At 40.0% G+C, this 24,198-nt stretch overlaps 1 protein-coding gene across 9 annotated transcripts in view; it reads right to left on the reverse strand.

The window, feature by feature from the left end:
• WDFY3 (WD repeat and FYVE domain containing 3) overlaps positions 1-24,198 on the reverse strand; it is a 166,096-nt gene that overhangs the window by 95,234 nt on the left and 46,664 nt on the right. For all 9 annotated transcript variants that reach the window (XM_064651756.1, XM_064651757.1, XM_064651755.1 and 6 more), the window contains 4 exons: positions 17,720-17,930; positions 10,913-11,036; positions 2,020-2,129; positions 799-960 (listed from right to left, as the gene is read on the reverse strand). In XM_064651756.1, the coding sequence (XP_064507826.1) occupies positions 799-960; positions 2,020-2,129; positions 10,913-11,036; positions 17,720-17,899 (576 nt within the window). In that variant the 5' untranslated portion in view covers positions 17,900-17,930. The remainder of the gene's footprint in view (positions 1-798; positions 961-2,019; positions 2,130-10,912; positions 11,037-17,719; positions 17,931-24,198) is intronic.

Genomic DNA, 24,198 nt, shown 5'->3' on the forward strand with positions numbered 1-24,198 from the left:
CAGCACATCGTGATTTCTGATTTGGAAGACAGCACCAAAATGCCTGTCAGACATTATACTTACAAATCCTGCCACTGCCCTCAAATTCCTGAAGTATGCAAGTTCTGACAGACCTCTATGGTTTTGCATACATGGCTACGATAACCTTGCACAGAGATGTACCCAATTTGCACACTGACACAGGTAGTGTGACCATTGACCCCCTTCTAACAGTAACTGTCAGCTCCTTCTAAAAGTTTCATCAGGAGAACGTACAGGAATTTCTTTGCAGGATCTCCAACTGGAACTTGAGAAAGGAGCAAGTCAGATTAAGTCCTTGGTCTCCCTGAGAAATCTGAGGGATAATTTTAATAGTAAGTGCAAGCTCAGATTGCTCCCATGTTTAAATTACTTGTTCCCACAGTCACAGGGCTTTTTTCACATAATTATAGGGGAAAATAGCATATGTTATATAAATTAATAAATTATTATCAATACTAATGTTTTTTACTATGTCTATTTCAAACAGTAACAGCCAAAGATACCAAATACTAGGACCACTTAGATGAAAACAGAATAACAGTACACATGTTGCTCCTCTTAAGCATCTGTGTGGCAGAGTTGCATGCATTTCTGTGGAAGAAGTATTTGCCAAGGACAAAAACTACTGGAGGAGTGGAAATTTAACCTCATCTGTGCCATCAGTTTGTCAAGAATCAAGGAAGAGTAAAACCTGGTTCAAGTGAAAAGTTTCTGACTTCTCATATGCAGCATTTCCATTCCTCTTGCAAATTCCATGACCTATTTTACCTTTCTTACCTGTACAAAGACTTTCTGTAGTAGCGCTCGGCGCTCTGCGAGAGGTAGTTCATTCTGTGCTCCTCCAACTACCTCAGGCACATGTGGAAGGTCAAAAAACAGATACAGACATTTAACAAGTGTGGAAGGCACTGACATTGTAGTCATGCAGTCCACAGTTTTCTGAGGAAGAAGAAAACAGAACAAAAAAAAAAAAGAACACCAGTTCAGCATATTACTCTATTTAAAAGTCACACTCCTATAATGCAGCTGATTGAAATGCTGGTTTTTCTTTCTCACACCTTTGGTGAGGTATTCACATGACAGTACAGATTCACCATCTATTTTTGAATGCCTACCTAAACAGTAACTTTAAAAATAGGATCATTTATTTACAGGACAACAGCATCTAATTGCCACAGTTCTGAGCAGTCACTGCACAGGACAGAAACAAAACCTGTCAGTCTCTGCCAACAGAAGTTCACAAGTTAATTACAAGACCTTCAGCCAAGCCCTCATCAGTTATCCTTTGTAGCAGTGGAAACGGGAGTGGAGGGGAGGAGGACTATTCAATTTATGCTCTCACTTCGCATGAAGGTATAAGCTGGCATAAGGAGAAAGGTAGTAGAAAATATGAAAGCATCAGTGGGAAGAAAAGACAAATTGGAGTGGAGGCTGCTGACATACTAAAACACAGATAAAATGATGTGCTGAATTATAAAGGCAGATTAGAACAGAAATAACAAAACACGCAGCTGTCCAGCAAAGTGCCAGAGATCGGCTCCCTGGGAGGGCAGCACCAGAAGCACAGGCAATAATGATTCACGGCACCACCCACTTATCACTGCTGTTGGCTTTGCTTTTTGCAACTGCTGTTGCTCTCCTTCAGTGAGGTGTCCAAAGTTCAAAGTCTGAACTATTTAGGTGAGTTAAATGACATGTATCTCATGGGGCGCTAAGTAGCAGCATGCAAGAGAAGCCTTTGGGAAGCAATAGAAGTTGCATGCATAATTCAAAAGAACATTATAAATTAAAGTTCCAGAATGATTATATTTTTTTTAGGCAACTGAAACCAAGGAACTAAAAGCAGAAGTCCTGTGGCAGTATAAGAGAAAAAGGATTTTAACACAGTAAGCAGAATATAGTTACATCTTTTAGTGAGTGTTCATGCAGTTCATTATATTACTGCTGTTGTCTCTCCCACCCTCCAATTTATTTTTAGCTTTGCAGTTTAAGACTAACCTGTCCTGATGAAGCTAGTAAATTGATTGTGGTGAGCAGCATCCAACCTCTACTTGCTTCTTCACTTTGATTGACCTCCAGAAACTGGACTATGGCACGACTTGCAGCCTCTGTAGGGGGCAGTTAAAAAAGCGCAGTAAGAATTCAGTTTGATAGTTTGCAGAAGAGAACACGTCCTCTCCCAGCAGTCCTGAGCACGGAGCATAAATCCACCTCTACAACACTACTTGAAAAAAAGGATTAGGCTTAGGCCTACACTTTCCAGACACACATTCCAGTCTTCCACACGCACTTAGCTTTGACACCAGTGAGGTTGCAAAAAGTACGTTATTAGGTCACGCATCATCCTGTAACCAGACAGATCTCAGTAACAGGCAGCAACTTCTGTTTGAGTATTTTGGCTTTAATAAATACAACATAGTCTTTCCTAAAGTCAAAATGTCACTATCACTTAGTGGTCTCAGTGGAAAAAGCTGATATTCAATTCCCAAAAAAAAAACACTGCACTGAAACAACAGCATGGAGAATAATGGGAAAAGATTGGAAGGAAGGAAAGGTGCAGAAAGACAAAAGGAATAAAAAACAGGAAAAAAGTAAAATTGACTGAGATCAGCAATTACAACATCCCCATCCTACATTTTTTGGAAAATGAAAACACTAAGAAGGCTAATTCTTATGATCCAGGGATCACTTCTGGAATTAGATGCTATTCCATATCAGTCAGAGCACCAGACATATATTCTGCCAAGTAAACAAGTTATCAGCCTCAATAAATAAATGAACAGAAAATGTAATCCTGTTTCACTGATGCCTGAATACACACTTATGTTAAGAAGTCCATAATGCCAGTTGTGATGACTGCCCGTTACCTTTAAGGGAAACCTAAAACCACTTTGCATTAGTAACTGTGTATCAATCATCTTCAGTGCTTTTAGTGTCAACTAGGACAGAAAAGGAAGGTGAACAGTATCACTTAAAAAAAGAAATTGCAAAGAATTTCTAATGGAGGAATAAATCCACAACTGATGAAAAATCTAATTTTAATATTGGTTTGTTTGCTTCATCTGCTGTCAAAATTTCCCAGCACATACCTGTGACAGAGTTTATTTGAAAGTAAACACATTCCATAGGGCAAAGTACTTATCACACTTCTAGCACTGACTACATTGAGAAGATAATTTTCTGAAGCACCAGACTGTAAGTTATGTTGGACTAATAAACCTATGAAGTAGGTGATTCTAGAAGATGTCTAAAATTGTTTGGTTTACTTTCCTAACTTTTAACTTTTCACAAGAGCAACAACCACCATACGGAGCCAACATCATCAGCCATCATCACTGGTGAATCAACGTAACAAAAAACAAGGTGTAAAGAAACCCTCTTATCAACAGGAGGACAGCTGGTAGATGAAGTGCAGTGACTAAACCCCTCTGTACAACGGCCCTGAGATCACTTGTGGAATGCTGCATCCAGTTTTGGTCCCAGTGCAATACAGGAAAGAATGATCGATAGGAGGTCAGCTGAGAGCCACTGAGATATCTGGGGGCTGGAGCACCAACTCTGTAAGGAGAGGCTGAGGAACCAGGGTTTGCTCAGCTGGGAGAGAAGACAGCCTTAGGCAAACTGAGCAGCACCTCAGAGTCCATGGTGGAGGGAGCTGCCGAGAAGCCAGTCAGGCTCCTCACAGCACTATGTGGCTGGAGGGAAAGAAAAATTGGCTTAAATCAAGAGAGGTTCAGACTGAATATAAGGAGACATTTCCCCCTGCCCCAGGGACAGAAATGCACTGCAATGAGGCCCAGAGAGGTGGTGCTGTAACCACCCTTTGAGGTTTTCAGGACATGACAGGACTGAGCCCTGAGCAACCTGGTCCCATTTCACAGCTGTGAGCAGGAGGTCGGGCAATAGACCTCTCTTATTCTGTGATTTTCTCTCACACAGAAAAAGCTCTATTTGATGTGAAATCTCCCTGAGATCACCCATGCTGGCAAGTTTCATTCTCTTGCAGTGCAAAGAGGATATATTTTTCCCTAAAGCAATGATTCTCCCATGTTTTTGTTTCGCAGACTTCCTCCTGTAACAGAATTTTGTACAAACCACTGGCTTTTCCAATTGTAATGCTGAAGTAAGGAGAGGCCCCTACTGCTTCCCTACATGAGACTGAGATAAAACAAAGCTTGAAATACCAAGGTGAAAGGTAAAGCAATTTTTAAAACTCACACAAATGTGGACAAGCAGCAATTTCCCAGCATGGTGACCTGAAGTACCTGGTGGGCACTTTGTTTCCCCAAACTACCAGTGCAAAACATTGGTCAGGTGGTTGGGTGTATGAGCAGATCAATTCAGAAAGCCCAACAACCATGCCACATTTCCTATACTAAAAGCACAGGCAAAATGCCAGAATTCCTGAAAAAGTCAGTTCTAAATTCTGAGAGTCAAGCATGCCTAAAGCGTGCACTGCTTCTACAGTGACCGTACCCCACCAGCCCAGAGTTAAGTGTGGTTTTGTAGGCCTGTTCTCTTTCTATCTGACCAAAGACAGAGTTGGGCCAGCACTCTCTGACTTCAGGCAGGTACAACTGGTGCCAAACAGGGTGTGCACAGCCTCCTTTGGGAATAGTCTCCAAAAGCCACCTGTGGACCAGGGTCTCCTTTAGTCATCTTTGAAAGCGAGACTCAGGGGTTAAGTCCATGCTTCTGAGGAAGTTGTCATGCTGCTGGCATCCTAAATGCCATAGCAGTTGAACATTATAAATAGCAGTTTCAAAACTGTCAGTCTTAATTAAGCACTACCTAAAACACAGACAGCATTTTAAGTGCTGGAAGACGTTCTCCTGTCATCTGCTCAGAGCAAATTTGATAGCACTATCATTTAAGATTAATTTCTATCATCAGCACTGGTCTTAATTTACTTCTTGTACCTTTTCCCGGGTCTTGAAGTGCTCAAGTCACCTTTTACTGTAACATCTTTTATGTGCACTACTCAGATGTCCTTAGCCCTTCAACTTCTGCTGCACAAGAAACCACTCTAGGATTGGGATATCTATCTAGTAAAAACAGCAAAAAAGCAAAGACAAAAACCTATAAAATAATGTGTAAACATATATATTTGTGACACCTGTGCAAGCATGTACACGTAAGCATGAGCATGATTATGTGGTTACATGTTAATACACAGGAGTCAGGTTTTTCAGCATGGATTCAGTATATACAGGAGAGAGGCTTGGATTAAATACCAGCATTTGCTTTATATGTAAGAGATGACACAGGTCTTTGCATCCTGGGCTTCAGAAAACCAGCAGGTAGAAAGCAATGGGATTAGACCCATTCAGACTGCGAGCAAAAATCGGTACTGCACTACAAGCAACCTTATTGCCTATAGAAATAGCACTAAGGACAAATTCAGTACATGAAGCTTTTAGTTAGATGTTCCAATACCTTAAACAGCATATAACAGTGTCATCAGACTTTTGTATAGCTTATTCTTATTCTAGAGTGGAGCAATAATGAAAAAAAGTCTGTGCATATGCCAAGGAGGAGGAAGATAGAGTGGGAGATATGGGTGGGTGTGTCGGGGAGGTGGTGAAGCTGAATTCAGAGATCCCTTCTCTAACTGAACCTTCAAGAAGTCTCTACTACTTCTTGTGGAGAATGCCTGCAAACACAGTCAGATATCTAGAGTTACAGAATACAAATCACTCCAACTACCCACGTAATAATAGAGAAGTATCAACCCAAATGAAAATGGGATGGCAAAACATCTGCCTTCAATCACCAGGGATCGAACAGGGCTGTCATCACAAGTCATAGATATGAAGTGGCTGATGCCTTTGCAGTGTGCAAAAATTGAGGGCTGCTCATCCAAAGATAAACAACTCAACTGTGCCAGCATTTAGCCTCAGTAACTCAGATGATAAAAGAATGGGCTTTCTAGGATCTCTTGGAAAGGCTCTCTACTGCACTACACTTACCTTCCATAAGATCTGTTAAAAAGCACCAACAGCAAACAGAAAGTTAACCAAAAGTAGTAAGATATAGAAGTCATTGATCAGAACTGACTCCTGATGAATAGTAGCTGATAGGACACTTCTTTTTGCCTTTCAAAGACATTTCAATAAATTCAAAGCAGAATCACCTTGTAAAGCAAAGTGAACCACAGGAAAAAGATACATATATAAGGAAAAAAACAAGACAGTGGTAGTCAGAGCATATGAGATTTCCATAGCATGTGAGATTTTCAACCTAAGTCTCTTCTCAGCAGAAGAAAAGTTAACTTACCAAAAAAGTCTGAAAGCTGCCCCTAGGTCCACTTATTTTATCAAGGAAGTTCCTCAACTCTTCAAAGAGAAGCAGACACTGCAAGTAACACTATGAGGAAAACTTCAGGCTCCACTGCGGGAGGAGCCCGAAAGGCTGCTTAGCAGTAGAAGATAAGAAGATTCCTTTAACTATCATCTGTAATTCACCCAAATGCAAGATGCACTGAGACAAATTACACTAACTTTTGTGTATTCAGGACAAACATTAAATTAGTTCTGCTGATGTGATAAACTGCAATAAAAATGAACAATAAAAACAGAGTTTGCAGATCAATAGAATTTTATGAAGAATAAAGGTAGGCACTGTCAGAGGCCAAAGATAAACCACTGATGTGATTTTCTGCAACGGTTAAACATTATGATGATGAATGTTTATCAATTTGATCTCCCAAAGTGGTTTGAAGATGAGATAATGACAGTCTTTCACCAGATCTGTTAGAGAAGTGCCTAAAGAGGTTTAAAGCATATTCAGTGGTGAAACAGTTTGAGTAAATCTGAGAAATCAAGAGGAAAAAGCAGGGGGCAGAACCACAAAAAACCTAAAAAACAAAACAAAACCAAAAATAAATAAAACAGGGGAAAAAACCCAACAAACCAAACAAATAAAAAACCACAATACCCAACTAAACAAGTAAATAAAAAACCAAAATACCCCACGAAAAGACCACACCACCACAACATTCAGAGGGTATAAACAGTAACTGAAATTGTTGTTTCTGGAGGCAGGAAGGATTAGCTGAACAGTCTAGAAGTATAGTAAAAATAAATTTGGCATTAAATAGTAAATACTGAGACAATTGCATAAAGAAAATGTTTTAAATACAAAACGAAGCACTGACTGAAGTTAATGAAGACACAACTAAATTGAATTTAAGAGGTGCATAAAACAGTGATATACACAGAATAGCACATGTAAAATCATTAAAAAACCCAAACAACTACCAAACTTTTGAAACTGACTTTGAGAGGAGGCTAAGAAGTTCCAGCCCAGTGCCGTACCATTTTGTTTTCTCACTCTTCAATTTTCTACCCTTCTGCACAGTTTCACGGATTGTCCTAACACTTACTTATATTTACTTATATTCTGATTGGGCTGTGACCTTCCAGGATGCAGGACTGCCCATCACTAAGGGAATCATTCTGAACCTCCTGGATTGCCTATGCCCTGTTGTGTTCTCCCTTCAACAGATATTGGGGTTGTTGAAGTCCCCCATGAGGACCAGGGGTTGTGAATGTGAGGTTGGTCCTCTCTGTCTACAGGAGCCTCATCCACTCCATCTTCCTGGTCGAGCAATCCTCCAATATAACATCACCTGTGCCTGCTCTCCCTTTAATTCTGAACCATATTATCTTGGTCAGCTCATCCATCCCCAGGCAGAGCACCACACACTCCAGCTTATCACTGACAGAGAGAATGACACCTGCTCCTCATCTTCCCTGCCTGCCCTTCTTAAAGAACCTGTATGCTTCCATTGCAACACTCCAGTCACAGGAGCCATCCCATCATATCTCCACGATGCTAGTATAGATAGCTCTGCAGTGTGTGCAGTCTCTTAATTTCTCCTGTTAATCCTCATGCTCTATGCATTTGCATAGACACATTTACATTTTAACTGTGTCTCTGATGCAGCCAAACTACTGGCTGGTGTGACTGGAATTCCTTTGTGCTGCTCTTCAGATGCTTTCCTGCTGACCTGTGATCCCTCTCCAGGGCTCTGGGTATCATTTGCTGACACTGGCATCAAAGTGGTAGGAGTGGGATGGATTGAGGCTCCCTTTTCCCCAGCAATTTTAAAGACAAGCTGTTGGAATATCTGCAAAATCAGACGAACCAATTGCATCCAGGATATGTCTTTTCAAAAATACATTAAACAAAAGTGTTGCTTCCCCTCCAGCCAAAGTAGCCATTAGTAACCACATTTATTCAAGATTCCAGCTGTCCCTTTCCCTTTTTTCAGAAGTCTTTTTCAGCTCTGAGCCAGATGCACTTGCTCCCAAAAGAAAGACTAATTTCAGAACTGAGACTACCCTAGACATAGATGTTTGAACATACATTTTACATAGCACTACCATAATTTTTGATCAATTCAGACACAAAACTGGATTTATTTGTGGAAAATGTGGCAGCTAAAACTCTTGAGTATACAGGAGTATCTCAACTATGACTTCACCATCTTCTAAAACAGACTAGATACCCCATGGCAAGGGAAACCATTCACTTATTCTCATAGATACAATTATTGCTGCCACCTGAAAATGCTCACTGTTATACACCAAAGACTTAAACATGAAAGATAATTTAACTCAGTTTTAACTGCTGTGTTTTCCTTACTCCAAGATTACATCCATCCTAGAGAAATAAGACAGTTGAAACTGTAGTTGAACACACAGCTACAGTGGCAATGTTAAGAGACCACTTGAGATAAGGTGCTGGCACAGTTACTACTGAATCACAAAACGCAGTTCTGAGGAAACTTGGACAGTCTGCCAAGAATAACTGAGATATGCCTCCACGATGGCAGGCATTACTCACACAGCTATTAGCATAAATATTCAAAGGCCCGATGAAAATAATTGCCCTGTGTTCCATTATGAGATGAAGGAGGGGAAAAAAAAAAAAAAGAAAAGAGAAGGAAAGAAACCCCAACCACAATACATTGACAGGTAAGATTTAATCATATGACATTCCCAAACTGTAAAATACTGCCAACACATTTATAGAAATCAAGCTCTTGTAAAATTCTTTCCTTTCATTAAATATCTGAAGTTGAATTTTGATTATGTTTGCATGGAAAGCTAAAACAAGCTCAGCAATTTTGTAGACTTAAATGGTGCACTTCACACAAACAGGAATTTGCACTTGTATATTACCAGGGACATTTCCTTCATGTAGTTGTTTCTGAAGTTTTTCCCTTTTAAAAACATGCTAGGAGATATAAATACCTGTCAACAGCTATTAAGATATGCTCTATTGTTTTGTTTGGGACACAGAAAGAATGGAAGTTCAGAAAAAAAATAATGCAAGAACCTTCACAATCCCTAGACACGATATTATGCTTTTACATAAAATGTATTTTAAAACAGCCAATACTTTCCATTTTTTAATCAGTACCACAAAAAATGTATATCTAGCTCTAATCAGTTTAACACAGAAGTCTACAAACTATGAGTTTTAACAGCTTGTTAACTGGTTATTCTGGAGAGGACACTGCAATTCCCTGGTCCCATCAAGACTCGCAATGCAATTTAAAGAACATGGACCTAACAGGCTTTCTTAAAGGAGGTATAAAAAGAATTTACTGACCAGAGTAACAGCAATCCTGCTAACAGAGGAAAAACAACTGTTTTCTGTTTGAATAGAAACATTGGTACTCATTACATTAAGGCTTAGAAGAGCCCCAAACCATCTTTTAAGTCATTGTGGTCAAGTTTTCAAGTGGGGGAGAAAACAAGAAAAAACCCCAAAACAACCACTGCCAATGAAAATCAAGGGTAACAACTGAAGTAATAAAAACACAAGAATGGTTATTCCCAGCAGAATGCCACTGACAAGTGGGCATAACAGATGTTCCCCAGGCAAAAAGGTCAAGCGAACACCACCATTCTGCCAACACGGCTGTTGGACATTTATTTCTCCAAAATACCCACAGAAAAGACATTTTGCGCCTGTTTACCCATGGAGAACAGGTTTTGTCTGTGATATCTGTTTAGCCATCTGGAATGTTTCACTGTTAGTCATTCTACTTAAAATGGAAATATATTGTAATTGGCACAGTTTGTGACTCCTGACTTCCTGCATAATAATTTTCACAGCCTTTTCCAGTCCTTATTTACCACCAAATCCAAGCTGAGAACTCAGCACAGATCTTAAAATTATCTAGTAGGCAAAGACTTGATACTTCTCGGAATCATTCCTCTTCAGAAGAGGAAATCAAAGAGGAAAGTTAATGAACCATGCCTTCTCAGTGCATTGTCCTCAGTTATGCAACTCCCAATATGAGGTCAGGTTCTCACACATTCAGGGTTCAAGAGAACCAAATCTCACCCTGACATTTAATAATCAGAGCAAAAGAGAAGTCCACTCACATTTTTCTAGGGCTGGCAGCATTGGTCATAACGCAGGACCTGCTGTACTTTCACATCTTATTAGCTTCCAGGCTGGCAACTAATTTAAAATGCGTGGTTTTGGAATCTTAACATATCCAAGGGACACAACACACCACCAACAGGCACCTCAGGCAAGATACAGCAGCTGTCGACATGCATGTTCTTGGCCCTTTTCTCCTAGCAGGTCAGGCAACTGAGCTCACTCCTCTCTCTTTGATCTGCTGTCAAGCTCGTGGAACTCAGTTTTCTCTGCAACCCAGGGAGGAAACCTTTAACCTCCTCCTTTTCCCCTATCTCAGTCCAAAAAAAGAAAAAAAAAAAAAAAGACAACACACTTTCATTGCAGAGACTTCAATTTCTGAGCCTGCACTGCTGCTGTGAATGGCAGCTCATAATATTTCAACTAATCTGAAAATCAAGATGCACAGATGTGAAAAGCCCAAACTTGTGCCCCATGCAATAAATACCTGTAGATTTATTTGATGCTCTCCGTCGAATTTCCGTCACCATCAATCGTGACACTTGAGTAGTAAACTGCAGGAGGTCCGAAAATTTTTCTGTCATTGTACTTGGAGGAGCATTTCCAAACACCTAAAACAAGAGAAAAATGCATGCATTAAAAAGTCATTCAGTTTACAAGGATCGCTACAAACTGCCATGTTCCTTTCTGAGGGAGTATTCCTATGGAGATTACAAGTTTTTGTTTTCATGATGCAGCATTCATCACTGTACTGGTTTTCACAGTGCATGATCTAAAATATATTCATAGTTGGAATTACGACATCATTCAGGGGGGTAAGATCTGATGAATGAAAGGGAAAAAGAGTTGCAAGTTTTGTTGCAAGATGAAAACCCCATAGAGGCCCAAAAGACTGGGACTGCACATAATGGGGTAAAGATCAGATACCAGATGAAATTCTTTAACTCCTTTACTATCTGCTGGACCTAAACATTCCACAGAAGTGCACTGCATGTACAGAATGACGTGTAAAATCTTTTAAAAGGAACTAGGAATTAGAATTGCCCTGTTAAGTCTTTCCTCAATAAACTGATGATGCCAGGAAGCCTCTCACGCTGCTGATACCCCAAGGACTTACTCTCCTCTTTTGAGATCTTCTTGAACGTAACAGCAGTGGGTTTTTTTATGAATTGTCACTTAATTCTAGTAACTTATTCTTCATGATTAAGCATTTATTAGGTTATTAAATCACGTATTAAATAACATTTAACAGGGAGAAATGTGTTAATACTGTGGCATTGCACTAGGCTGTGGAACACAACATTATCTCAAAATGGAGTTAGCTAGTTACTGCAGTAATTTACTTTTCATTCAAGACTGCACACAAAAAGCAGTCTCCATCCACACTTCCCATGTAAAACTTGCACTAAAATAGTCACAATAAAACCACAATATTCATTATCAAACAAAGCATGCAGTCCAAATTCTGGTATCATCTCTTGTGTCAGTGCTGAAGAAACAGAATAGACTGCTCAACACCTGAACAATCTCTGCTCATTTACATTTTTCTCCCTTGTAGCTATTTATGTAACCTTCGGAGCATCACCAGATGACAGTATTTTTCTAGTAAAACTTTTGTTCAACAGGTTATATTGGCCTCTCAGAAAGTGGATGTCATCTTAACAGTACAACTGATTTGGACTCCACAGTCATTTCACCCTCATCTCCTTTCTCTGGGTGACCCAGTTATACTATTACAGCTGAGCTGCTGACATACTTGGCTGAGGTCACTCTCAAGTCCAGGGACATCCAGTGAAATCCGTGATTACAGCCAACAGGGATGAGAGATAATCGTGGTGCCAACTTACCATGGAACCCCTAAGTTACTGAGGAAAACTCAAAAGGCAGAAGACAGAATAACCTTTGTCTAAGTTTGACTTCCCTTAGTATCAGTTGCTCTGGCACATCACAGAACAGCCAAAAATATTTTTCCTGCCTACTTGCACTGCAAAGTCATGATGAAATGGAGCCAGAAATACAACAATGAAATCGAACACTCTGTTTCCTCAAAACAAAAATAATTTTCATCAAAGGCATAAGTATTTCTCATCCAGAACATTTCAACCACCACTATCAATAAAAGCAAGCAAATGGGAGCTGAGACGTTACAGGCAGACAACTGTTTTAGGCAGATCAAGAAAAACACCCCTCATTTGAATCACAGAGTACAGACAACCCAAACTTCCCTAAATCTTTCACAAGACCTCCTTTTGCAGTTGTCTGCATCAGCTCCCAGTTCATCAGGGAGTAGCTAACTTCCACGAGGCTGTAAGAAAGGAAGAGGGCCCTTGAGGTCTGCATATTCACTGACAGAATATAAGCAAGATTATCTAGATCAGGATGCACATTGGCAGAGCATCTTGTCATCACTAATTGTTTAAAGCTCTTCCACTCAGACCAAGGGAAGAGGAAAATAGCCAAATCCCAATAGCCCTGTTACCTGCCTGAGTTTGCTCAAATTTGTCAGCAGACCCCAGGAAATGCAGAGAGCTCAAAGTTACAGTAAAAGGTTAACTGAGGTCAACTGAATTTTAATTAGTTGTCCCAAGTTTGCCAAGTTTGCATGAGGTACAATAAGCATTTCCATTGGATATTTATATCCGTTTTGACTAAAAATGGTAGTAAAAGCCAGGAACAGGATATTACACATTTTACCAGTAAATCATCTCTTTAATAAGGAAAAGCAAGGTTCTTTCAAGATAATGTAAACAATGTACCACTTATTCAAAACCAGCCCTTTCATCATCCCATCCACTTTTTTCATATTCTGCAAAAGCGTTACTACCACGTTTGGTGGAGCAATGCTTCTGCGAACTCGTGGAACTCTGAAAGGAGCCTTTTGAGTACTCTTCCACAGGGCCAATCTTTAATTGTTAATTATGCACCAATTTAGCTTTTCATTACTATGTGATTCATCATTTCATAAGCCTCTCTGAACAATGAAGAAACAGGAACAGCCTGTAAACCCATTCGTTACCAGAATTAGAAAGATGGCTTTACCTACAGCGTGTTTGAGACATTCTCTATCTATAAACCAAAGTTAAGAATGCTTTAGCTCTTCTGGATTTACTGATTAAAAATCCTCAAAATATCAGGAAGAAAATGAAACTGCATTTCACACAAAACTTCAGATATATCTGAAGAGAGGAAAAAAACCCAACCCCATGGTTAAGCATGAAAGCCTCAAAAGAGCTCCTGGACACACTGGTTATTTAACTGGCTGCCTGCTGCCAGCCATTTGGATGCCTATGGGAAGCAGACTTACCTTCCTCACTCTAGATCTCTGTACTCAGTAAAAATAATGTGTCTTCCACCCTATTTACTGGATTTCATGCACAGACACCCTGCCCCGCTTCCAACCACACACGTGCAGCTCCCACTTCCAACAGTTCACTACTGTGGTGTAAGAGACGTTCTGGAATATATATCAAGGTATGGCAAAGTTTTGATCTGAGCTCCACGATTTATTTGGAGTCCTCTCCTAACACAGACATCCCAATCTTGTAACAGATAATGCTTTTATGGTACATCATCATGGTCTTTGCTTAAGGCAGCAACACAAAAGTACTCAATCTCTCTTAAAAATCTTCAACAGAATAAAAATAACTATGCAAAGTAACTGAGGGATTCAGAGTCTGAATTTGAATCAAGTTATTAACTGATCGCTTAAAACATTTGCAGCTAAGTACTATGTTTGAGAAATAAGGAAATTTTTAGAAAGGAACTTATACCAATGTTTTTCCTGTCAGCAAAAGATTCCTTTCTCAGAGGAAAGTCATCTCAGAATTTAGAGTGAATGAAGATTTACCCTATCTGCCACAGAAAATCTCTTCCAAGACTCTTCAGAAAATTAAATTTCTTCTGTACTATTTTTTATTCCAATCAACTTCAGAGTTTGTCTTGTTATGACTTGCAGAGTTACTAAAAGCTAGAAAGATTGTTCCAAAACAAGCTGTACCATCAACAGATGACACTCTCTACAAAAATAAAATAGATAAGCCAAGGAAACCACAGCAGACTCTACAGGTAAACATAAAAGAATAAGGTGGCATTAACCAGGAATCTTAAAAGGTAAACTGTGAAAGTAGAAACAGCTGACATCACAACTGCTCAGCCTCTTGAACACAGGATGACAAGAATGCATTTATATGAAACGCAAGCTAAAAAAAAACCCTATAACAGTGACAAGATGAGATCTGACTGACCAAGAAAAATCAGTTTTGTTTGGGCTACACTAACAGTGTGTGACAAATGATAATGGTTATCAAGGACCGTGAGAATGGAAGTGAAAGAGCACAAGCAATGCCTGTTTCCCGCAGTGTGCCAGGCTATGATCCACATTTTAGAGATTGAAAACTGAAGTGACAACATCTGGCAACAGCCTGTATTTGTGGCACGAAGGACAACTCCAAGAAGGTCACAGGTTCAAAACCTCTAGAGATTGAAGATAGCAATGTTAAAACCAAACAAGGAAACTGAGAGGGGGGAAAAAAAAGAAAAGAGGAGGAAAACAACCAAGGTAGGACTGAAAAACAAAACATGGCAAACACAAAACAATGTGTCTTCAGCATCAAGTTCACTTCATTAAAGAAGGGTACAAAAGAGTCTCTAGGACTTGGAGGATAGAGCTCATCCTCAAAATTAGATGGATTCTGTAATAATAGAATAGAAAAGAGACACAGGGAATCTGGGGAAGGAAAAACTACTAAAAACAAGGGAAAAACTGGGAACTAGGAGGAAAGAGTAGCCAAGATGTATTCACTCAGAAATCACAGAAACCATTAATCTTTTCAGGAATCGAAACGGTACCTGAGACTACTTAGGCAAGAGCTGACTTTGACAAAGTAAGAAGAAAACTTGGGGCTACTGGTTTGTTTTTCAGAATGCTTCAACACATGAGCTGAATGAAGGACAGTGAGAGAGAACAATGGTGCAGAGACATTAGCAACTACAACTAGGTTTCAATGGAGTCCAGCGGAGGGACTCAGAATGAGGACACAGCCAGCAAGTGCTGTGAAAGACGGGGGGGAAAGTGTAGCAAGAAAGAAAATAGGAAAAAAGGCAGAAGCAATGGAGAAATTAGAACCTCTTCTTTTTCATCTCTGAAGTCTAATCAAAATCTCTCCTTAGACTGCTGTAGAGAAATAGGATGTGCACTGCTACACTAGTTTTACTCAAACCCAGTTATATCACCAATTGCAATTTTCAGAGGTACAATGCTACTGGCCAGTAGCTACTTGGCCACAAAGGCCAAGAAAAAAAAAGTGTTCTCCACCTGCAGATCACAGCTAAGTGCTGAAGCAGCTCTAGTGGAGGAGCCTCTCTTCCAGAAGCATCAGCCACCTGTAACCACCAGGGGGAGATTTCTAAGCATAACACCATCAAAATAAACCTTCATAAGCTCAAGGCAAGATTAAGTTTCCACTGTGCTAATTTGTAAAAAACAAATTACGAAAGTCTATAACTAAAGGGCATATAATCCAAGCAGATAAATTAAAGAGGAAGCAGATGAACTGAGCTTACTTCTCCCAAAGTCACGCAACAGGTTACCCAAAGAAATAAGACCTAGGGCAAGAGAATGACATTTAGGTGATCTATCCACTAAAGCATACTACCTATTAGACTGAAAATCCTATTAATCTTATGTCTTTACTAGGATTAATTTTTCTTCACAACACTCTCACAGTTCAACCTCAGCTGGCAGCTAAGCACCACACAGCCACCTGCTCACTCCTGTCAGGTGGAATGGGAGAGAGAATCAGAAAGGTAAAAGTGAGAAAACTCGTGAGTTGACACAAAGACAGTTTAATAAGAAAAGCAAAAAGCTGTGCACGCAAGCAAAGCCGAACAAGGAGTTCATTCACTACTTCCCACAAGCAGGCAGATATTCAGCCATCTCCAGGAAAGCTCCATCACACCTAACAGTGACTTGGAAAGACAAATCACTTTGAACAACCCCCTGCCTCCTTCTCCTTCTTCCCCATTTTATATGCTGAGCATGGCACTGTATTTATGGGATATCCGTTGGGTCAGCTGTCCCGGATGTGTCCCCTCCCAATTCCATGTGCACCCCCAGGCTCTTTGCTGCTGGGGTGCGGTGAGGAGCGGAAAAGACCTTGACTCTGTGTAAGCACTGCTCAGCAATAACTAAAATATCCCTGTATTATCAACATTATTTCCAAAACACAGCCCATATTTGCTACTGTGAAAAAAATTAACTCTAGCCCAGCCAAAACCAGCACAAGCATGCAAACACACAAGCAGTGTCTAATACCATCATAAGCCATACTGTCACCAAAGCATCCATTTAAAAGAGAGAAAGCTGTATTGATTTTTCTGTGGAGCTTTTGCATTTCAGTTTTTAGATTATTCTAGTTCTTTATGGTATCATATACAAGCACAAATCCATCACCCAAGAACTTCAGGAGTAAGGGTTCAGGTCACAGTAGGTTAAAAAATAATAAATACCTACTGCTCTTTCAAGACCCTAAAACTACCATCAAAATGATTATTCACAATAGAGTGGCAGCGTAACTGAGTGATGTAAGACATCAGGAGGATTATTAATTTAATCCAGTGACAGTTGCCACAGTCCTGTCTCCAAACAAAATCTCAGTGCCTGAGCACAAGGGAGTAGTGAAATATGAATGCCACTGCAAAAGTGACTATTATATTTTCCCTACAGATTGCATGTTCAAAATCTCCCTTATCCAGGAAAGGGGATTCAAACTCAATACACAGGAGAAGGCCTACAAGGGTGAAGAGAATATAGAGAATATATCACATGAGGAGATTAAAATTATTCAGCTCAAGTAGCCTAGCAAAACCAAGCTGACAGGAGATACTATGATTGTTATCTCAAAATATGCAATGGTACAATAAATGCAAAGACAAGAGAAGAGTTATTTAGTGTCAAGGACAGTGCTGTCACAAAAAAAATGGGTATAAACTTGCTACTGAAGTTCAAGTTGGAAATCAGATGACTCTGTAATAACAGTGAGCTCTGCAGAAAAGCTCTGTGTCAGTCTATGTACTGTGGATTGCACTTGAGAAAAAGTGATAATAGAAGAAAATCTCCAAAGGCAAGTTTATGCACTAACACAACAGTATGTGACGAGAAGGGGAGAACTGAAAAGATGCCAGTGGAATTTTGTAAACCTTCTTTTGTGCTAGAACCAAAACGGTCTTGGGAATACAAAACATGAGCAGTCTAATTCAAGCAAAGAAAACACCTCTTGCAGATTCTCCAGCTTACCCTGTTGAACACTGGTAACATCATGTAAAGTTTCTCTTCCTGCTCTTTCTGGGTCATGTGCCGTGGAGGGTGACAGAGCTCCGTGAAGAGGCGCCGCAGATGCATCAGGCCCAGCGCGTTGTCCTGGGGGCTACACTCTTCCTGCCGCGGCCGGCCCATGATCCTCTTCACCATATTCATCTTGACTGACTTTTGGAAGCTCCCTTGTATCCTGTTCAGAAAGGAAAATGAACTTACTCAGTACGAGTACAAGAGATCGAGGCATCATTCCATCAAAGCCTTTAAATGTATGGCACCCTCTCCCACAGAACGTACCACACTGCAGTTAAGAGCTAATTTTATGTGCTAGGCATTGATTAGTATGCGCCTGGAGGATTTAAAGCCAACAACTTTTGAAAAAGATCCGATACCCTTCAGCAGAAAGCACGGCTTGCCAGGCTTTGAACACTGCAAAATGCTTTGGTACTTTTTATTAGACCATTTTTACAATTCTTAGGTGCACATTCCACATCTTTTACAGCAGTGTTATCTACATATTGCAAAGTATTCTCAAATTAATTCTAGAATAAAATCAGTACCAGTTATAATCTAATCACATAAGACCTTCAAACTGTTTCAGACATTGGTTTTATCATAGAGAGACATGCTTAAATTTTTTCCTAACTTTCCTATGGCAAATAAACAAAGCTATCCAATGAAGGTGTCGTTCACCTCATACCTCAGCTACTGGGGGCCTGCAGAGTAACACCTCAGTCTTCTCTTGAAGCACAAGAAAACTTGTTTTATAATCATAGAATGGTTTGGGTTGGAAGGGACCTTTAAAGACCATCTTTTCCAGCAGACATCAGGGTGGCTGAAGTCCCCTAGCAGATTGCTTTGCTCTATAAGCATGTGGATCCCATCTCTCCCCAGCAGCCTGCATTCTTTGAAGAATGTCCTGTTATCACAGAAGTTACAGCTCTGGGCCTGTACCCCAATCCCTGACTGGAAATATAAAGTAGAAGATCACTTGGGCCCCTGTCCCCCTCACTCATGATCTCAGGGCTCTGAAGTCCTGCTTTATCTTGCCCAGGTTCAGCTTTACCACATCATGTGTGCCCAATTTTTAAAACATCCCACTGATACAACACAGCATCTGTATTTAGTCCTTATTAGTCTTGGAAACAACACAGATCAAATCTTCCAAATGTGAGACTAAAGCCTGTCAGGTAGGAGCTGTAAGGGTCAGGGCAGATAATCCCTCAACACATGTAGCAAACTGGACACTGCAGCAGAAGGGACTATTCTCACAGCGAGGTTCAAGAAAGGAAAAGGGTAAGGGAAAACAAGGGAAACTGTTTCGGCTCCATACCCAAAGTTAAGACCACCAGCAATGAAATACTCCACAGAATTGTAATGCCCTACATCTCTTTGCTTAAAGGCAGTCAAAAAAACAAAGGCCAGTAGCAGCTATAAGAATTATTAAAGAGTAGAAAATGCCTCACAGCAAGAAAGTTAGAGAACTTAATTATTTCAATTATCCAAAAGAGATGTTACCATGAAGGGTCAATTATTAAAAGGAGAAGTGATGATTCCAAAAGTGCTGTGATTAAAGAAACAGAGGGAAGAAGAACTCAAATCCAGAGATTAAGTTGTGATGAAAGACGATAGCTGGGTACTAAAGCCAGGAAAATAAGACCAATAATAAACTGGAGCTATGCCTGTAAAAGTGAAGATAATCAACTACTAGTAGGAAGCATTAATAAAAGAAAAATATTTTCCCCCTAACCCAAGAAAGAGATACCTTTTTGGAATATGTTCATAAAACAGCATTTTACTAACACAGAAGAAAAACTAGGAACTAATTGCTACTGATCATTTTGGTACTATGGAAAAAAAGAATTTATGAAATGAGAAGTCATCAAAAACCCCGCACCAATGTACAAGCTAGAAACTGTCAGCCCATGCTGGAAATGTGCATTGGCTTTTTACATTTGAAGAAAAATGAGACAGAACTGCAGTTGTCTTTTAGTGTATCGTCCCTAAAAAATAACACAGGTAAGACTTCAAATCAACATGAATCATACAGCTAAAAATGGAGGTGTCTCCTCCAGAAACCCAAAGCATTTTCCAACTTCTCAGTTTGGGAATTCTTCTCTTGCTGTAACAACACGTAAACTAACAGAATACCACAAGTGAGCTCAAAGAGCCAAAGCTTCACTGTCTAAGCAGCAAGAAAAAAACCCTGCATTTTCTTTTTCATAAAATCTTTTAAAGATAATGTTTTATATTTCTTTTTATGATTAACAAGATGCTGAGAACTCTAAATCCAACACCCAAAACGATATTGTCATTCAAACCACCACTGCTGCAGACTTTTGCTAGTGTGGACAATTTCTCTTTTGAATCCTATTGTTGTCTTCAGCCTAAGCACACACTAGAACAGGTATTTGCACTTGTTTAGCCACATAGTTGTAGCTGTAGGTGGGGCAATTATCTTACAGTCAGAGAAGTCCAAATAACTGTTACACATTATTTTCCTCGTGTAACGGGAGTCTACTGGGACAGCATCTCCAAGATGAGATCTATTTACCTCCACTGGGGCAGTTTTAACCCAGAGGGATGACAAATGCAGAGAACAATTGAAATACTCTCACTTTCTTAATACAGCCATGGTCCCTTCCTGTCTATTTCCATAGTATGATCAAGTATTAAACCTCAATGTAAAAGATGGGGCAGAGAGGAGGGGAGAATGAATTTTGTTGTTTTTTTTTTCCAGAAGTAATCAAAAAACACCACAAAAATCAATATATTCCCTGTGTGTACTTAATTGAGTTAGAATCCACCCCCCATCCACCCCCAAAAAGAAAGCCAACCCAAAAACCAAACACCACACCAAAGCACCACAATGCCCAAGGAATTTCAGGTTACTGTCCCAAAGACACCCCAGCAATGCTCAAGAAAACCTTCCCAGAAGACATTGCTTTGGGAACGCCCTTTACAATAAAATATTCACTTCCTTGATATTTTTCACAGATACAGAGTCCATGTTGCATTGTACAAAGCGAAGACAGGGGTAGTAATACTGATATTTACACTTGGAGATCTTTACAATATACGATTCTTTTCTTTAATGATATTACCTGCCCTCTGGACCTGCTTTATCTGGCAGTATTTTCTGCTTAGTCTTCAGAATCATGGAAAGTCTACCCTCAGTTCCACTGCAGATCAACCTGAATGTACACGATACATAAATTTGGAGTAGTTACTACTTGTGGAATTATTCCAGAGTTGAATCCTACTGTATTCCTGTCCTATTAGAAAAAAGGCAAGTATGAGCTCCATGCATCATCATCTGAAATATATTGTACCTGAACGCTGAAAGAACTTCTGTGAGTTATTTTTGCCAATTCAAATACAATGATACTCTCTCTCATCATTGTACAGATTACTTATGGATATACAAGGAAGAGAGTTGTGGGCTCTGGGAGCTCCAACATTAGGCCCAAGTCTTAGACATGTGAAAGTGAACAGGGAAAGAACAGGTATGTCGCTACTTTTTCCTGTATAAATATTTTGACTGAGGTTTTCTTTGTTTAGCTTTAGGCCTGCAAAAGAGAAAGCAGTACACCTAAACCTTTTCCTACAAACAAAAAAGATGCAGAAGAAAGGACTTTCCTATTCTACTGAGTGAATTCATGTGCATGGTCTTCACAGTCAGTTGCAACCACTACACATGACTTGAGTTCAGCATTAAGGCCTGCATTCTCCTTAATGCCAAAAATGAAATGATTCCAGTATTTTCAGTAGCAGTCACCTGTTCACAGCTGCTTGTTTACAGCACATGACAATCAAGCACCCTGCACAGCAATTAAGAGAAGCAAACTCACAAGTTAAGGAACACCTGTCTCGTAATTGCTTGTAGGGCTTGAATTTGGCCTGGCTCTGCACACGCATTACAGTACAGTCTTAAATTGCACACTCACTTCCTACAGTCCCCAAAGAGCCTCCTGCCTCTCCCAGAAGATGCTTCATAAGCAGCTGTTCAGTATTTTGTTACTTCATCCCTCAGATACACCTTAGTTACTGCAACACGGACTGAAAGGCTGCTCTGCACACCCAGCAATGAATTTCCTCATGGATTCTTCTGTCCCACTCATCGCTGCCAGATCAGAATGACTCACAACCAATAAACCAACTTATTTTCACAAACCTGCCCCACAGCACAGGCATGTTAACAGCCTCAATATACACACAATGAACACACTCACCCCCTTATGCTAAAACTGGTGATGTCTAATAAGTTGGATATCTAGTTTAGGATACTTTGGGGAGCAACTAATCCTGCATGCTGTCTTCCAATGCTTGAATCTTTCTGCTTGCTTGCCTTGTGTCCCTTAGAGACCAGCTGATGTCCTCCTCCTCTCAGCTTGTGATCTCAAAGCTAAACACCTAGTACACAGAGGCTGCAATTAGAGGGCAATCCCAAAAACCTCAAGAGGAGTTTTGTGGAAGAGGCAAGGACAGAAATGAGTTCTCAGGACAGGAGGCTCTTCCCTGCCTCATATTCCCTCTTCCGGCATGTTCAGCCTGCTGCAGCCACACGTTCTTTACATCATCATCCTGATGAGTTACTTCCCCCAGCAGGTCCAAGCAGGCACATTCTTCATAGCAAATTTGTGAGCTGGACATTCCAGCTGTTGAGTCTTTGGCTTTTTTGAGCTGAGGAAGAAGTCAGAATTTATTCTGAAAGAGCAGACTAAGCAAGAGCAGACTAATGCGGCCTCACTAGGACAGGCACACAGTTTATCAGGAGGGTTGAAGCAGTTCAATCTACTGTACCCATCTTCTGGAGATACAAATGTGAATTAATGGCAGCTGTGCTATGTATGGACCAAAACTAAAATAAGACACTCAATGAATAGATTTCAGACATGCACAAAGACAGTGACAATCAAAACACTGCTCTTGTAACACACATTATCCTTTTCTCTTAGTGGTAGAAGCAGAAGTGTCTCCAACAGAAGAGCAACGGAGCAAGCAGTGAAGGCAAAGCACAAGCATCCTTACTTTGAAAGCCCTTTGTTTTCTTCCACTGGCTGTCAGATGGCTGCACATTTCCCCATGAGCATAAGTGAGGCTGATCTATTTCAGCATCTCTGAAATAAAGCCATTCACCAAGTTCTTCACTTTTCTGATAAATTTATCTGAGAATCCCACAAGATGAATGCAAGAGATTCTGAAGAAGCTTCACAGGAGTTAGTCCAAGAAGTAACTTCTACGCTTCAAAATATTTTAAAGTTTTCCTACTGTTAGTGGAAGCTGTTGGAAAAGTGATCATAAATTATGCTACAGAAAATACCAACAACTTACAAAGCTCAAAAACAGACACTGCAAGAAAAACACAACATGCACACTAATCATTAACACAAGTTAGGGTATGATAATGTATGGGTAGTACTACTAGAGCTATCAAAACATTTGTGAAGAAAAAAAAGTATAGACAGGCAGAAGCTGGATGAGACACGCTCATTTTCACAATAACTATTACAGGTCCAAGCTGTGCATCTAGTTCCAAAAGGGTGTTATTTAAATAAGCAGCTAGGTAATTATCTGCTTCATAATTACAGTCACAAGTGTCTCTCCAGGCACTGTACTGGTATTACATCAGCAGCTTAGCAGTGAAACAGGAATCAACTTCTTTCTTTGCAGATTATAATGGGACACCAGCACACATCTCCACCACAACTATCTTAGAAAAATGAAATTAAAGTCTTCTTGTTATAATGAATCACAGAAGTCCATTACTATCAGTAAATTCCACACCTGCTATTTCCCTCCACATTAGGTCCCTTATTTCTTTCCTTAATTTCAGATTCCCTAGCCATGTAGTTAATACTGATATTCTGAAGATGATCATCGATATGCACTATTCAAAAGGACATTGTGTGGCCTTCAAAGGAAACAATAAAGAGCTGTTACTGGCTAGATACACATCCATTTGTGCTTAGAACTGAGCGGGAATAAAAAATTCTCTTTGTAGACAAAAACATCAGCAGGAGGGGAGGCGAGGAACACAACTACTTCCTGCCATTCCAACCACCACCAAACAAAACAGCTATGTACACACAAAGAAAATCATGCACAAGGAAGCTGTGTTGCTGAAAAGGATGCCATGAGCTCTCCCTGACAGACTGAACTAGCACACCCTCGTTTGGGGAATATCGTCTGTAAGAGAGGGCTTGAAACAAATTCAGTATGCTGCCCTAGTAATAAAAGTGCCTATTCCCATACTATGTTTCCCTCTTGTTAAACAGCTGGTCATCTGGCTAAAACAGGAGCTATTTCAGGCCAAAATTTGCAAGGTCACACGATTATTTCAGGATGACTTTTGGTGTGTGCTTTGCTTTTCTTTTCTTTCACACTGAAATAATTTAAAACTTATCTCAAGGAACCTAATGTTATCACCTAAAAGTTTAAACTTCCCTTTCTTAGATGAA

This window comes from Pseudopipra pipra, chromosome 4 (assembly GCF_036250125.1).
Source record: "Pseudopipra pipra isolate bDixPip1 chromosome 4, bDixPip1.hap1, whole genome shotgun sequence".
NCBI classification, from domain to species: Eukaryota; Metazoa; Chordata; class Aves; order Passeriformes; family Pipridae; genus Pseudopipra; species Pseudopipra pipra.